The following is a 16,830-nucleotide window of genomic DNA, read 5'->3' as shown; positions in this document are numbered from 1 at the left end:
ATGGAAGCTTTCGATGTATTGCTCAAAGGCACACCGGCAGCGTTGAGGTGTTGACGATTTTATTACTGTCACGTGTGCCTTGAGGCGCAAACCCTCCGCTGCAGGGCAGGTGTTATTTTCACAAACATCTGCCGCGCTGATGTCTCACATTTCCTGATCTGAATATGAAGAGCACCCGCCCTCAGACTTGGGCGTCCCGAGTTACTTCAACTTCTTTATAAAAAGGACAAATGTAGTGCATCCAGGCTTGTGTTTCAGGGGACCTATAAAGTCGCCATTTACGCAATCGCTCGTTCGTTGATCTCGTGGATGAGGAGGACGTCTGTTCTCGGGTCACAGTCGTGTTTCACCACCACCACCTGGGGGAAAATTCCTCCCTTGTGGGACGGCACCGAGGGGGACGTCACGCCATCTGTTAATGACGCCTTTTCACGCGCACCGGGTGATTCAGCAGGACACACGCTCATCTGACCAACGGAATTACGCGTTACGTGCGAGGAGCAGCTTTCTAATCTCTGATACATGGGATTACAGTTTCTCCACTGATGGACGGGATTTAGAGCGTGTCTGTAGTTTTTACGCACACTTTGCGCCGTTGTGCGCGCTCTCATTTGCGCCTTTGGAGTTTGCGAGATGAATTCAACACTGGTTCGTTGTATTCTCCTTTCTGGCTCCTTTGCTCTGAACAAGTGTGCGTTACGTGTGCACTCTTGTGCTAAATGATAATGAACATTTGGACACCGGAGCGCGCAACTGTACGTTGGATTAAGAGCAAAAAAACTTTCCACCTGTTGATTCCCGCTGGACGCCGTCGACTGGGATGGAGGATGCCCTGAGACCCAGACTGTGTTTCCTGACCAAGGCACATGACGGCTATGGGTTTCACCTGCACGGACAGCGCAATAAGGGAGGACAGTTCATCCGCAAAGTGGAGCCCGGGTCCTCCGCTGACTTGGCCGGGCTGCGAGCAGGAGACCGGGTGGTGGAGGTGAACGGGGAGAACGTGGAGAACGAGACCCATCATCAAGTGAGTAACGCTTTCAAATCAATAGTTAAAATGGGCCGTGTGACAATTGTGTGTTTATCTACAAGGATCCAGGAGAGGCTAATCTCTATGGAGTGCAAACAATGAGCTCCATTCCTGTTCGACTACTTTCCCGTGGCCCGAGGAGGAGGCGGGAGGCTGCTGGAGTGGCTCAGTGTAATGGGAATGAGGGGCTGCCCTTGTTCGCCGCAGCGCCGCTGTTGATATGCTGTGAGGTGACCTACATGCCACCGCTCTCTCCCCCGTGTCTGCAGGTGGTGAGCCGCATCCGCGAGGTGCCTCACCGCACCAGGATGCTGGTGGTGGACAAGGACACGGACGACTACCTGTGCAGCCGCGGCCTGGCCTGCACCGAGGACATGGCCGTTGAGATGGGAACCCTGTCCCCGCGCGCCCCTTCCAGGCCTGCGCTCAGCACCTGCCGCGTAAAAGCGGGGAATCTGCTCCTGTCGCCCAAAAGAACCCACGCCTCCCCGTTTCAAGGTCCCGGTGCAGAATCGCCCGTTCACGTAATGATACGAGACAAGGGCAAGAGATGCTCAGTGGCATCGAGCACCGCAACCGACCCAGAGGTAAAAGTCCATCAAGACGCACAACTCAATTACCCATTAGAGGGTCTTCATAGATTACATTGTGTTTGTCTCTTCAACTGATCTAGTGTGTTACTGTGCTAAGAGCCAGACACTGGGGGTTCAATCGTTCACCTGATGTACTAATCTGGATTTAAGCACTTGGCTTGTTAGCTGACTGACATCGCAAGCCTCCTGTAAAGAGTCTTACAAGAACAGACGGGCCTTAAAACTCAAGTATTCTGTGAAACTGTTGTGTGTAAATATCAACCTCAAAAATATCATTTACCGAAAATTATAAATTCAGGCTCAATGTGAGGCCTGAATATTTGAATTTCTTGGACAAGTATTAACCTACAAGTGTGTCTGAGTGTGTGTGTGTGTGTGTGTGTGTGTGTGTGTGTGTGTGTGTGTGTGTGTGTGTGTGTGTCTGAAGCCTGACACCACCGCTCTGGGTGATGTGTTGGTTCACGCTGAGAAATACGGGCCCTGCGACTATAAACAGCGACGCACACTTTCACAGCGTCTGCAGTTCAGATCTGTAACACATGCGTCGTCCATGCAGACGTGAAACGGTGCTTGACACGCGGGTGTGTGTGTGGTCACACCTTGAGACGCTTCTTTCAGGACTTCAGACGTCGGACATAATGGGAATGATGGAAGTGGTGTTTGTTTATGCTTTCACCTTTTTTCAGGTTCGTTTGTGAAACCATAAGAGCAGCAGTGGTGGAGGTCCGCTGTTGGTTCTGTGAAAAGCGTCTGGGTGGATTTTAGCTTCACTGCGTTTTTACATTAACTCCACACACGGTGAAAGGGATTTTTTGTCATTAACATGTGTGGATGTTTATACTGTAGATACAATGGCCATTATATCTGTAATGAAGAAACAAGTCCCCCACTTCAATGATGATACAAAGAATTTTATATGATACCGTTGTTCTTTAAATACAACATGGGTTTAAGCCTTTACACCTCACAGACACTAACAATGGCTTGTAAACAGGGACAATAGAAGCTGCTGTCGCTCTGACAGACATTAGGTGAAACATCCTCTCATCCTGCTTTTAATTACAGCAGCCTCACGTTCAGCCGTCGTTCCCACCTGACTGCAGACACACCGTTTACTGTGATCAGGGCTTTGTAGCAGACAGGAGCTCGATCTGACTGTCCTGAATACAAGCAGACAGATGTTAGAACAGCTGCTCATACTACTGTGCTGTATATACTGTACTGTCCACCATTTCTTATGGGCTGGAGCCACATTACCCATACACGTGAGTTCCCTGCTGCGTGGTGTTGTGGCAACAGTGGCCTATAAACAGTACAGTAATCTCACATAAACTCACCGTACTGTAGCTACTGTACTATCACATACTGAATGAGACTGATTTCATTTACAATGTATGTGCGTAAAATATACAAAATCTTCCCCAGTTACCCGTTCAAGTTTGAAAGAAGCTTAGACACAAGCACTGGGAATTAAATAGTGATATATTAAATTGCTGGTACCTCACACAAAGAAATCACACAACATCACAGACAGAGATATTTTACTCATCTCACACATTTATTTAGAGAGATTTCGCTTTCAGTGCATTTTTGCTACACAACTAACATAACCGCAAATTTTTACATGAGACAAACACACACACACACACACACACACACACACACACACACACACACACACACACACACACACACACACAGTAGGAGCCTGATCAGCCAGACATGTGAGTCCTACAGTGTGTCAGCTCCTGCCTCTGCTCATTAGGCTCAGAGTGGCTTTTGTCTGAACTCTGGTGCATCTTTAGAGCCACTGTCTTGTTTGTGTGTGTTTATAGCCACGCAGGCACACACCAGGTTCAGTTTGTGATGGAAAGTGTTTTATTTTTGTCAGCATTTCTTACAACACGGGCTGAGAAAGATTGATGATCTATTAATTTAGATGAAATATATTTGATTCAGTCCCTCTTTTGAGCATTTGTCTGTAAATGTGTCCCCCTAGAATGTGGTGTCATCCTCTCTTCCGTGACAGCTGCAGGTGGAGGCCTCACCGGAGCCGCCGGCTGAGCTCCTCCCTCGTCTGTGTCACCTGGTGAAGGCGGAGCAGAGCTATGGCTTCAACCTGCACAACGATAAGACAAACGGCGGACAGTTCATTCAGTCCGTGGATCCCGGCTCACCCGCTGAGAGCGCAGACATACGGCCTGGAGACAGGCTAGTGGAGGTACAACCACAAGCACACAATTACCAGAACCATAGGATGGAAATATTCATATTCATCAGGTTTGCGCACTGATTTGGAAACAGTTTGGCAGCTTAGCTCAGGTTTTACGTTGGCGGCGGTGCTTTGTTCCCCTGTGGTTCAGAGCGGGGGATCAGGCAGATGATTGCATGATGATTCCACCCGAAGACGAGGCGGGACATCGACCTCTCCTTTTCTCTGTCTCAGGTGAATGGAGTGAACATAGACGGTCTGAGGCACTCGGAGGTGGTGGCCCTCATCAGGGCGGGGGGAGAGGCAGTACGTCTGCTGGTGGTTGACCAGGAGACAGATGAGTTTTTCCACAGAGTGGGGACCCCGCCCTCCACCAGCCACGTCAAAGGTGCAGCCGCGTGGAACAGACGCCGTCACGGCTCCTTCTCATGGACACAAAACCATCACGCGTCTAATTTGTGTGTTGCCTTACAGAGGTCTATGTTAATGGATCGGCAACAGGAAGAGCCCGCCCCACCCCCTCCCCCACCACAGACATCCCCACCGTGAACCCACCAACCATTAACGTCACGCTGTCAGCATCCCCAACCCTGTACCCCCCTTCGAAGTCCCGGGGCACTGGGAGCTCAGCATCCCAGTCCTCCCGAGGTTCCACCACCCTGTCAGATATCAGCTCCGACATGAGCATCCATCTAAGAGAGGTGTGTGACGTAGAGAAGCGTGGAGAGTGTGGAGGAACGAGGCTTTGGTGTATGTGTGAATGAAACCTGTGTGTACCCCGTGTGCTCATTGTAGGCCACTGATGAGGATGACACGCGTGTCTCTGACTCTGCGATGGACAGCAGCCTGCGTCTGAGTCCTACAGCCGCTGAGGCTAAACAGAAGGTCCACGCCCACCGCTGGAAGAAGAGAGCGCCTCCGATGGACTGGAGCAAGAAGCAGGAGATCTTCAGCAACTTCTGACAGCAGAATGCAATGATTCACTATTTGTGAGGATAATCACTTTAGAAAAAATAGAGCTATTATTATTCTTATAGAAGACTAAGATACCTCCAGCAGACAACTACAAGGCAGGTAGCAACGTCCATAAACCTTTCAGTGAGAACTACATAGTAAGATATCAAGTATGTGCTGTTAACACATCCTGCACTAAACAAGGCAATAAATGACTGGCAGCCCATTTACTAAGAGTGTGTTGTCTTTGCAGCCTATATCTAGGACGAACATCCAACCCATTTTTTTACTGTAGGTACACACACACACACACACACACACACACACACACACACACACACACACACACACACACACACACAAACTAAGACAATCCAATGCCACCGCTCTGGCAATATTCTACTTTTAAAACAATATACTTAAGAGTATCAGGATGCTCGTTCTACTTCATGATTGCGATCATTGCGAGTAGAGGAGTCATACTGAAGGTTTGTTTAGATCTAAATCTGGTGACATTAGACTTTCTACACAGACATACAGTTATCCTTGAAAAGCAGTATATTTTTAAGCCAATTTTGCATGAAAGGGTTTCTGAGTAAAGAATTGTTCAAGCTGCCATCAAATCCTGCACTGATTCAAAGCTTTGACTAATCTATTAGTGAGGGAACTGTGTTCACACACTTTGAGCTGATCTGGTTTCACTTTGGATCGAGTCACATTGTGTATGATGAGAAATAAAAGAAGCTGATGAAGAAGGACTCATTTCAATAATCAATGATTCACGCACAACAATTGCAGCTTCTAGAATAATTTACTTTTAGATACAGGCTTTTATTGGACATGTAAAGGAGACACACAGACACGGGAAACCTCATATCTAAGTGGCCATGGCTACATTTTTAATGATGCATTTCAACCCAGCATAAGAACTTCTTATTTATTTCAATCAGTCATCATTTACACAAAAATTGTTTTTTTATTTCCACCTTCGATAAAAGAATGACTGGTGAATGAAATCCACAGAAAAAGCAAAGTATTAAAACTTTTCTGTCAACAAACAATTTCATGCTCCGTATTAAATAAACAGTATGTAATCTGTCTTCTATTCATTCCTTTTCCCAACATTTTTTGCCACCTATTAAAAATGCAGTCTTTGCTTTCTAACAGAATTAATCTTTCACTGAAGCAGACTACTACAGCATTACTACTACAGCAACATTGTTCATAGAACCTCAGTATAAGCAAACACTGAAGAGAACACATAAAAAAAAATTGTACAAGATCTGAACTAAGATACTGGAGTTGTGGGTTCAGATTGTCTTGTTTTTCAGCTTTATGCTTAGTAGGATTATCTCAGTGGTCACAGTCTAGGTCAAATTAAGCATTAAGGGTTTTTAAATGGCTACATACTAGAAAACAATTGCAAAGAGAGTCAATGAAAAAATATAATACCTTAATAGGTTTTGCAGGCAAACAATTCAAATTATTCCTATAAAGCCTTACATTGTCTGTACCTTTACATTATCAAAATGCACATGTTAAATAGTGAAATAGCAGCTTCTCTCTTTATTGTATCTGCTTTTAAATTTCTGTGGCTATTGCTCTTTGGCAGTGTCCTAGCTCTTCCTCTTTGAAGTAAACTGTGCTTTGTCTAGATTGTGAACTGAGGTGGTGTGTTGGTGTGTAAAGGGAAATTATATTCCAATGAAATATATGCAAAAAGTATACCACACGCGCACACACACACACACACAATGGCAAGATTAGCAGTTGTAAAAGTGCGGATTAGTCGCAATTTCACAAAGGTGTTTTTATTTGCCATTTAGTATTGAGATATTTTTGCCAAAGACACTTAATTTCACAGTGCAACACAGTATGACAAACACTGACATTAGGGTCAAGACATATCATATGGGTGAGCTTAAAAAAATACAAAGTAAATAAAATAAAAAGTGCAAAAAAAACAACTTAACAGTCACTGACAATAGCATTAATTGAAAAACCTTTTTGCGTTAAATGTGTAAATTTAAGTCCACTATGGAAATAAATGTCATCAGTAGCAGCAAAAGAATGGACCAGTTTAAAACATTATAAAGATCACAATGACATTGCCAATCACTGTTTTACTTAAGATATCAATATGGCATCACATGGATATTGACGCAAATGTAGATGTAAACACATACTTACACACACACACACACACACACACACACACACACACACACACACACACACACACACACACACACACACACACACACACACACACACACACACACACACACACACACACACACATACACACACAAACGCTTGGTCACAGTTAACAGGTGCCAAGGACATTGCGGTGGGAGTCAAGTTTAGCTTGGTACCATATCAAAAACAATACATGGTTTACAAACTCTTAACACAGAACGCTGAAGTCAGGATTTACATACTGGACATGCATACACACACACGCACACGTGCACACATATACAGACACAAAACCTCAGACAAGTAAAGATGTGATTTGTTTTTACGTTTCCCTCCCTTCTGGTGAGAAAAAAACAAATGTGTTAGCCCTAATCCTCCCTTCCTAGAGGAATGGATTCTGTGAAGTCTTTTTTGTTGATCAGGTAGAAAATGTGACAGGAATATGTCAGGTAGATTGACAGCTCTATGAAGCAGCACTATGGTCAGACTAAAGGATAGGAAACGGATGTGAATAGTGACTTTATCTTACAGTTGAGTAGAATTCAGTGACAACGGATGAAGAAATTCATATTGGATCCTATCCCCCAGAAAAGAAAGATACAGCCCAGGAAATGAACCGAGTTTAGACACCTGTCTGTCCCTAACTACATATAGTAGGTCTCAAAAAGTCTAAATCATAGTGCCACCCACAGTCAGTTCAATGTACTGCATGTGAAAGTGTGTTTGTGTGAGTCTGTATATGCTGGTCCGTCTCTGTCAAGCTATCGTTACTCTTCGGTTTACAAATTCCATGAAATCCTCAACCGTCCCTGTCCTCCCAGCCAAGTAAGAGCGTTCTGTAGCTCTTGCTGCCTTGCTACTGCGTCCCCTCCCTCTCTTTCCCTGAACTTTCTCTGTGCCTCTCTGTCCCTGCCTTCCTCCGTTTCTTCTGCGTGTCCTTCTCGCTATCTGTCCCTACCTGTTAGTTATTCTGTGTCAGGTCCCTGCCTAGTTAATCTAGAGGTGTCCCACTGTCCCTCCCTCCCACCCGCCCTCCCTCCCTCTATGGACAAACACATAGGGCGTGGGGGCCGTACGTCAGGGGGAGTGGCCAATAGTGTCCCTCTCCCTCCCCCCAGATCAGGGCAGTGCAATACACAGATGGATGAGTTTCCCAATCACCCTCCTCCTGCTGGCTCACCTGGGAGGACGCAAGATGCAGAAAGACGTTAGTTTCAATTTAGGCCTTCAGGTAACTTAATGCAATCTCAGATGATGGCGTTAGATGTGTGGTGTTACCTCTAAGGTGGGTGTAGAGAATCTAAACGCCATAACAGGCTGCCAGTCTCTCCTTCAGCAGGGGGGGAAACTGTTCCGAGAACTGCTGCCAGTTCTCCTCCCCAACCTGCTCCTTAAAACCGTGCAGGATCTGTGGAAAGGAAATAGACCTCATGCTTATGCTATGCAAAAAAAATGGACAATGTTTAAAGATTTTTACACAAACATAATAACACACAGGTTAAGCACAGAAGTAGGCCAGACAAGTCAACTAGTCTCATCTACTATGAATTCTAAAATTGCAATAGTGTAAATTCATGCATGTGCTAGCGGCGTAGTCAGGTGTAGATTTGGATACAATAAAGTAGAATTTTTAAAATGTATAATAAACCCCTTTGATGAACAGAGCTAAACTTCCTAATATTATAAGAATTGAATGAGACCTAAATGTCCTAAATGACTGTTTTCTGAAATTGCTCAACAGAACAATACTAGCGCCTGTGTTGTTGAATTTCAATCCTCAAAACTAAATCAGACACTCTGTCTGGCCTGAGGTCTGAAAATCACACCAAGACTCTCATAGCAGGGGGCAAGGAGAATGACAACAGATTAGGATCCATCTCATCATCATCTTGGAAAAAGCTGATCCTACGTATGACCGGACCCTCACCTTGTAAAACATGTCCCTCAGATCATCTTTAGGATTCACCCACGAGGCCACCGCATCACAGAAGAAAATAAAGTCCTGAATAAACACAGGATAAGATTAGTAATTAATAATATTTCAAGACCAAGCTTCAAAATGTTGCTTGGTTTAAACCTGGATCTTGAGATTGTATAATATAGCAAACAATGCCGCACCTGGACCACACCTCCTGGGTTTACACCAATCATTATGCAAATCCCACGGAAGGCAGAGTCTTTCTCCTCATTATCTCGAATGTTGCGCAGCGATGTACACCTACAACAAAGAGTTATTAGCCTGGATCAAAAAATATGAAGATTATCAATGCCACAGCTCTAATAATGGTGTGAATTTGCAATGTGATCACACTGAAAAATGTGAAAATCTGAGCCATAAATTAACGTTAAAAACAACAATATTGCCTGGAGACAAATGCTCCTTGCCAACTGTGGTCAAGCAATGTCCAATGTGCGGAATAAAAATAGTCAAGACCAGAGAGGATGGGTAACGTGTTGTGATAAGAACACAGATGATGAGACGTGATGAGTGTGTATGTGTGTGTAATATACAGCAAGTGTCATGTGTGTATGTGCATATGTGGTAAATTAAAATTACACCAACGGTATTGTGGCAATGGGGATTAAAAGACAGGGATTAAACTGTCTCTTACCAAGGTCGGATAAACTGTGGCAGCATTGGTGCGACTTCCTGAGGACACACGTAGCCCAGACGACCAATGGTGATTGCTAAAAAGAGGACATGGATTACTTCAGATGAGTGTGTTTTTAATACTGGAATACAAATTGATGATGATACTGGAATACAAATTGATGATAATGATCAAAATGATATGACTCACTAAAATGCATTTATTCGTTTACAAATTGCTCTGACTTTTATTTTTCAGTCTTCTACAAAACAAGCATTAAAATATGTTTGTATTATTTTACCGGTGTTTTCCAGGAGAGTTTTAGGGGTGTTGGGTCGATTGATAATCTCAACAAGCTGGCTCAGAACCATAGCAATGTAAGGCTGCATCTCCACTCCTGCAGAAAATTCCAGTGACACCCAAAGTCAATCAATATATAAACTATATTTATATGCATTTACCAACCTCATATGAAGCTATATGGCAACTCACCCATCTGCATACAGATCTCTCCTATGGCCCAGGTAGCATTGTTGCAGACAGAGATGAACTCTGGGTTCAGATTTGTACCCAGGATCGGCATGAATTCCGCTGAAATATACCAATAAAATTGTTATTGTGACGGTAGACAGATATAAAGATTGATGACAGGCTATTTCGAACTTATTGTGAAGGTGATTATGAAACAATTACCAATACATGGTTTGACATGCGGGAAGCAAGCCTTGGTCAAGTCTCCCAGTAGAGCAAATGAACTCTGTCTTACTTCGGGCATTGTATCCTGGTACAAAAGTTAGACAAAAACAAATGTGAACATCGTGCTTGTTATATCTCTGCCTGGCAAAGTTTAGCTCAATAAAAGATAAATGGGTGAGCTCCCAATACCTCCTCCTCCTAAAGGAAACTACCATAATGAATACCGTGAATGCTATAAATAGGCAGGTAAACTTCTGTCAGTGGGGTAACAAGAATCTTCAGAGACATACAAACAATAAAGCACAGTACATGCATATTGACATGAAGAAACAATCAACTCTGACGCTTCTAATGAAACATTTATCACGGAACGTAAACACCATCTGTTTATAGAATCAATGCATGTTTGTAACATTGGGGTCAAATATGGTACACACATCCTCTCCTTACCTGCATGCACTGGAAAAGCAGAGTCATGATGTTACTGCGAGCCACAAGAGTGTCCACATGCCCCCCAAGTCCCTCTGCCAAGCCACTTAAAAGATCCAGGGCAACAATCATGAAGTCCTTGTCGGGTGCTTCATACTGGTCTGGCTGCTGACTGTACATCTGAGACAAAAAAGGTGGGACACAAAGTGTCGGCAGAAAGTATATGTTTCCTATGCAAAGATAGTGGGTAACTGAGTGTGCGTTGCTCACCATGGCCTGAGCTAACGTTTTCTGCACCAGAGTGACACAGCGCTGATAGACGGGCTCACAGTAGGGGAGAAAGCCGCTCTGTAGCGCCGTAGCAACAGACGACAGGCACTCAAGCAGAGGAAAGAGATCTTTGTCTTCATCCTTTAACTCATTCCATTTTGCTATCAATGGAGGCATCAGTTTTTGTATATATTCCTGAAAAACACAGGCATGTGATTTATTTGTTCCTGTACCTTAAGAAAACAATTAAAAATAAATCACACATACAACAAGGTTGCATAAAAGTGTGTGACTAATTATATATATTTTGAGCTCACCGGCTGGTTGAGATGGTGTCCCACAGAGTCTGCCAGTGTTCCTATGGCATCATAGAGGATGAGGAGGTTCTTATGTTGATACTTCCCAAAAGCAAAAACCAGTGTGTCCAGAATAAAGCTCAGGTAAGGAACCAGTTCTGTACATGCCTCCTCCTCCAGGGTGGCAAACGCACTTTAAAAAAAGCACAGGCAAAAACGAAACATTTTAAAGACTGTTGTGCAGTGAAACTATTATTTATAAGTGGAAAGCATTCGGTACTTTTGCCAATCTTTTCTAGAACTGGAAGTCAGAGCACCTTCACCCAAGATCCCCAGGTTTTCACTAATAATCCTTTAGTAAGATCTACAACCCATTTCATTATGAAGCATAGTGTCCACAAATTATTTTATATTTCTGTCTAAAGAGAGAAACTAAAACGGACCTGCATGCTGCCTCCTGGACCCTCTTATTGCCATCCAGAATGCGTTTGAGTAACTCAGTCATGAGGGGTTTGAGGTGAGCATCGGGAGGCTGGCTGACCACCCAGTGGGCGTAACGGCTGAGTGTCCAGCAGGCGATGGAGCGAACCAGTGCCTTTTTGTCGCACAAACACTGGATGAGATGAGGGATGAGCTCAGGCAAATAAGGTACCATTCCCTGCATACAGCCTGGAAGATCAAAACATTTTTAAAAAAGTATAGTCAAGAATCATCCAAGGCTATTACACTTAGTGAGAAGAATACAAGAAAAGAAAGGAAAAGAAAAGAAAGAAAAGAAAGGAAAAGAAAAGAAAAGAAAAGAAAGGAAAAGAAAAGAAAAGAAAAGAAAAGAAAAGAAAAGAAAAGAAAAGAAAAGAAAAGAAAAGAAAGGAAAAGAAAAGAAAAGAAAAGAAAAGAAAGGAAAAGAAAAGAAAAAAAGGTATGACCAACTCAAAGTCAAAAAGAGCAAGTATCTCTCCTGGGCTGAGTTGTGGGTTATGGCCCCAAAAAATGATGGGTGCAGGGTTCAAGTTATGGGTTCACATAATGTACTGAATCTACACAGTGCATACTTTAATATGGGCAACATCAACTGTGTCATGCCTTACCCTCAGCAATAGCCCCCAGGACCAGGATGCCGGACTCCTTGATGACCCAGTCAGGGTGGAAAAGCAAGCCTTTGAGCAGTGGTAGGAGGTGGGGAAGCAGCTCCTCACGAAACACGTTGGCAAGAACATCCAGAGCTGCTGCGGAACACTTCCCTAGAGTGTGATGAAATTTATGACTGAAAAATGCAAGGTAAAAGCTGACAATGCAGCATACATATTCAGTGATTAAAATAGTGGATGCCACAAATGGGAAACAGAATTACCTCTTTGTACTGTACTAAAGTGCATGACTGTGACTTACGTAGATTCCAGTCAGACAGTGTATCATCGTCATCATCCTCATCGTCATCAATGTCCTCTCCTTCCTCACCCTCCCCTCCTTCATGCTGTAGAGTGACTGTGCGGGACTTGTGGAAGCGAGGCTTGATGTCTTGCTCACTGTCTGGAATTGTCTCATCCTCTTCAACATCTCCCTGAAGACCAAAGAAAAAGGTCAACATTGAATGGACACAAATAAACTAATGAATAGGAGACTAGAATTTTGTGTAAACATAATGGTAAGTTTTGTTTCCAGGGTTGGCTAACCTTTAGCAGAATTATGTCAATCTCTGAGTATTTCATGCCATTTACCAAGATAGGGATCAGCCTAAAAAAAGACAGACATTTAGACAAAATACTGTTCATAGAAGTCTTGCCATCAACTTAACACGTTGGAATAACCTGTTGGCATACAGTACGTGCACTTACTGGACCAAGTGGCCAGAGAGGGCCTCTTTACAGATGGGCTGTTCAGCCAGAGTCAGCCAGAATTCACAGGCCTCCAGAGCAACATTTTCATCTGGGTCCTGTGTCCGCTGCAGCATGTACTGATGACAAACAACCAACGATGATAAAGCAGGATGAAGAACAAAAAATCTGAGATTATACGGTGTAAATTACAACTTCAGTTCAAGTCATACCCTCACCTGTATAATGCTGTGCATGTGTGGGATAAGGCGGTCGATACGAACTTCCAGCAACATAACCAGAGCCCTGCACACGTTCTTCCGGACTTCGCTATCTTCATCACCAGCCAGTGCAAACAGACTCTGGATAGCAAAGAATCAAGGTGAGGTATGAGAGGGGTGGCAGGAAAATGGCAAGACAGGCTGGGTCAATAAACATGGAAGTAGACAAAACAAAATAACTATTCGCAACTCTCAGACATGCACTCAATTTTCATAAAAAACACCTAGAGCACCACCTAAATGTTGAAGTCCTAACCTCAATGAAGGTGTCAATGTTATCCATTAGAGCCTGAGCTCGACCAATGATGAACTGGTTCACACATGCTATAGCATGGGACCTGAGGAAAGGTCAAACAAATGCTGAACATAACAGGAAGATTCCACAAAGGCTGAGAACAATGCAGGTAGTTTCAGCGGCACAGCAAAAACACTAACCTGATCTTGGGGCTGCAGTGTTTAAAAAACTGGAGGAATTTGGGGATCATGATGTTGAGAGGTCGGTTTAGTGCATCACTATCCAACAACTCAGATGAGTCCTCACAAATTTTCTGCAGTGCTCCAAAAGAACCCTGAAAGACAACAAAAGCCATTCAAAGAGTAAAAAAAGTGAGTGAATGTGCCAGACAGTACAAAATATATTAAAACATAAATATGGTTCCAAAACTAATATTATAAAAGCCTGACCTCACAGGTGTTATAATCTTCTGAGTTGAGCAGATTACATAGCTGAGGCAACAGTTCTGGCCAGGTCTGCAGCTCTCCTTTGGAGGCTATGGTTGTGATCAGGATACCTTAAAGACAGAAAACTAATGAAGTCATTACCAGTCATAGGTATAACTGATTACTTAACTTGTCTTCATCGTCAGTCATCAAAAAATGAAAATACAGAACCTACTCCCACACAGCCACAAAAAATCAACCACCTACACAGTATTCTGACTCACTAGCTAGAATACATGGCTTTCTATAATCTGTTTCTTACTGAAAACACCCACCGATCGTAGCTCTGATAAGCGGTGAAGGGTCTCCAATGTTGTTGAGGCATTCTCGTTTGATGAAGTCTGCCACATTGGGAGGGAAGTTCTGGTAGTGAGCCTTTACATTGTTCTTCAATATCAAACCACTCAGTGAGCGAGTGGGCTCATCTTTAGGAGAAAGGCAGAAAAGAAACAGTATATTTTAGGGAAGTAGAATGTTGGGTACAGAACTGTAGCAAAGTTAGAAAGGTTATTAAGAAATGACTTCTATAGTTTGCATTCTTACATACATACAAGTCATGCTCATACAGTACATACCTTCAGATTTGAGGCTTGTGAGGACAAAGATGAGATAGTTGTTGAAATCTGGAAACTGATTGAGCTGTTCCAATTTCTGTAATGTTGTTAAGGAGTTCACCCGTCCCCACACACACACACACACACACAATGTTCCTGTCTAACATTTGGGTAGTGTAGATTATTATATAACCAAACGGCTTAGTTTTGCACAAGCGCCACATGGCATCACAGTGTGCATTTCACTTTGACAAAAAAAGCAGACGTAGAGAAGTCCTATTTGAGCCTAACTACCACAGTTTCACACAATCAGGCACTGATGAAAGGATACTTCTTGCACAGCCCTCTGCGTTGCAGTGTCAGGGGACTGCGAGTCTTTGAGCAGCTGTAGCACTTGCTGCAGACCCTGCTCATCTGGCTGCCACTCCATCCTACAAAACACACACACACACACACACACACACACACACACACACACACATTACTTATTTATGAAGCACTCACATCTGCTTTCAAACACAATGTCCCCTCTCTTGCCGACTACACAAATCACGTAACGGAAAGTGATAATATCAAAACGTTAGAGCCAGTATATTGTAGCAACAATTCAAACTGTTTAGCCTACGAATGACATGCTTTAAATGTTTACCTCAATACATTCATTGTACATATTTACGGCTTCCATACAGCTAGCTAAACACTGCGGTACATATGCTAATGTTAATAATCATCTTCGGTTTGGGCCACAGAACCTGTAAAGAGTCGGCACTTTTCCATGTTACAGCTCGACGAATAAGATAGCCACACCATACATCAATCACGACCTGACCAGCGTTGTCTACCCAGGCCCAGCGCAAATGACTGCTTCATTAAGCTAGCGTTAGCGAGCTACCTTAGCGTCGCTATGATACTTACTATCCATCCAAAACTGACCCCACGTAAAACGCTACTCATTGACATTTTACATTAACGTTAACTTCCAGTGCGCCACGTTGCGCTGTCAAAGCGGTGCTTGTAGCTCAACACCAAAACAACGACAACAGTGCAAAATGAATTGCATTAATATTCAAAACAGAGCATTCGCATATCAGTCCCGACAGCTACCAGTAGCATTCACAGCTAGCATCATCTTGAAAGTACCGCGAAAAGGTATTACCTGGTAACCCCGGTGTGGTACAACTGTGCTTCTATGGACAAAAGTGCAACTACGCTGTAGCAATCACCATGAAATATATTATGACTGCTACTTGTAAAGCCAAACAGAAACTTCGGATCTCAGTAGATCTGTGCGGTTGCTATGCTAGCTGGTATGTGACAGAGATTGCATACCCTGCAATCAAGCCGGGTGACCAGTTTGGTCACGGTCGGCTTCCGTACTGAAAGGCTAAATAACTTTTAATGATGCCAAAATTTCTTTTTAGTCAACGGTTGTATAGACGCTGTCTTATTGTTATAAAGATAATTTCAATCATGATCATCATTTCAACCGAGCGAAACTATGTGCTTTCTTTTGTGTTGTGTTAATGGTCCAAGCTTTCTTTGTAGAACTGTGACAGCCGCAGAATAGTATTGGAGCGTGACTTTTCATTTTAAATCGCGTTTTGCATGAGCTAATGGTTTGAAAGAATCGTTTAACTACAGCGTCAGTTTTGTTTATCGTTCGTCGGATGAATATACTGTATCAAGGGTAAAGAAAAACTGTAAATCTTATTTTGCATATACACTTGCAGTTAAAGCAGCAACTTGAACACTTAAAATATTCTGGAATCTTTACAGTAAGTACGTTTAGTAATATTTAATAGAACAGTAAATTAAATAAAGCTGAGCCTTAGGGCTAGTTGCAAGTTAGAAAACTGAAAAGAGGAGAGACAAAAAAGTATGGTCTTTTGTTTAAGTGCAATGATTCCCTAAGCCTTTAAAATCAGTGCAACTTCTCTATACAACCTGCACAAGTATCATTGCAAGCATGAGCGATGCAGAAATATTGAGCTTAGACTCTGGTTTAGTGGTTTGTTTTGTGCCCTTACAGATTGAATGACCTGAGTTCAAATTCTTTGTCCAGCTAGGTAGCATTCTGTGTGGAGTTTGCAGATCTCTCTGTATCATATGTGGCTTCTGTCCTCTCGCTTCCTCTAACCATCTAAAGTCAGGCTAATAGGTTACTGGTCACAAGAGAAAAGTAGGCAGCCGC

The 16,830-nt window shown here is 43.3% G+C and overlaps 2 protein-coding genes across 3 annotated transcripts; one reads left to right on the top strand and one right to left on the bottom strand.

The window, feature by feature from the left end:
* Nucleotides 1-46: 46 nt before the first annotated feature.
* LOC114862443 (Na(+)/H(+) exchange regulatory cofactor NHE-RF2) lies at nucleotides 47-5,019 on the top strand. Its single transcript, XM_029162744.3, has 6 exons — nucleotides 47-1,027; nucleotides 1,300-1,617; nucleotides 3,653-3,844; nucleotides 4,070-4,223; nucleotides 4,310-4,536; nucleotides 4,631-5,019. The coding sequence occupies exons 1-6, from the start codon at nucleotides 821-823 to the stop codon at nucleotides 4,796-4,798; spliced, it is 1,266 nt and encodes a 421-aa protein (XP_029018577.1). The 5' UTR covers nucleotides 47-820; the 3' UTR covers nucleotides 4,799-5,019.
* A 641-nt stretch (nucleotides 5,020-5,660) lies between these two features.
* On the bottom strand, nucleotides 5,661-16,005 carry tnpo2b (transportin 2b). 2 transcript variants are annotated; one of them, XM_055507317.1, is made up of 24 exons: nucleotides 15,796-16,005; nucleotides 14,971-15,070; nucleotides 14,661-14,736; nucleotides 14,361-14,510; nucleotides 14,050-14,156; nucleotides 13,801-13,934; nucleotides 13,622-13,703; nucleotides 13,324-13,446; nucleotides 13,106-13,224; nucleotides 12,944-13,004; nucleotides 12,660-12,831; nucleotides 12,359-12,511; nucleotides 11,714-11,939; nucleotides 11,292-11,463; nucleotides 10,975-11,169; nucleotides 10,727-10,884; nucleotides 10,273-10,367; nucleotides 10,072-10,170; nucleotides 9,881-9,976; nucleotides 9,601-9,676; nucleotides 9,107-9,206; nucleotides 8,916-8,990; nucleotides 8,267-8,396; nucleotides 5,661-8,168 (listed from the first exon to the last, which is right to left on the bottom strand). In XM_055507317.1, exons 2-23 carry the CDS (start codon nucleotides 15,067-15,069, stop codon nucleotides 8,289-8,291), a joined length of 2,676 nt encoding a protein of 891 aa, XP_055363292.1. In that variant the 5' UTR covers nucleotide 15,070; nucleotides 15,796-16,005; the 3' UTR covers nucleotides 5,661-8,168; nucleotides 8,267-8,288. The 2 variants fall into 2 exon arrangements, with proteins under 2 accessions (XP_055363292.1, XP_029012082.1); XM_029156249.3 differs by having other exon boundaries at nucleotides 10,273-10,360; nucleotides 10,726-10,884; nucleotides 15,796-16,004.
* Nucleotides 16,006-16,830: the final 825 nt, after the last annotated feature.

This window comes from Betta splendens, chromosome 1 (assembly GCF_900634795.4).
Source record: "Betta splendens chromosome 1, fBetSpl5.4, whole genome shotgun sequence".
NCBI classification, from domain to species: domain Eukaryota; kingdom Metazoa; phylum Chordata; class Actinopteri; order Anabantiformes; family Osphronemidae; genus Betta; species Betta splendens.
The sequence above is the reverse complement of the archived record's forward strand: the minus strand, read 5'-3'. Positions and strand labels throughout refer to the sequence as shown.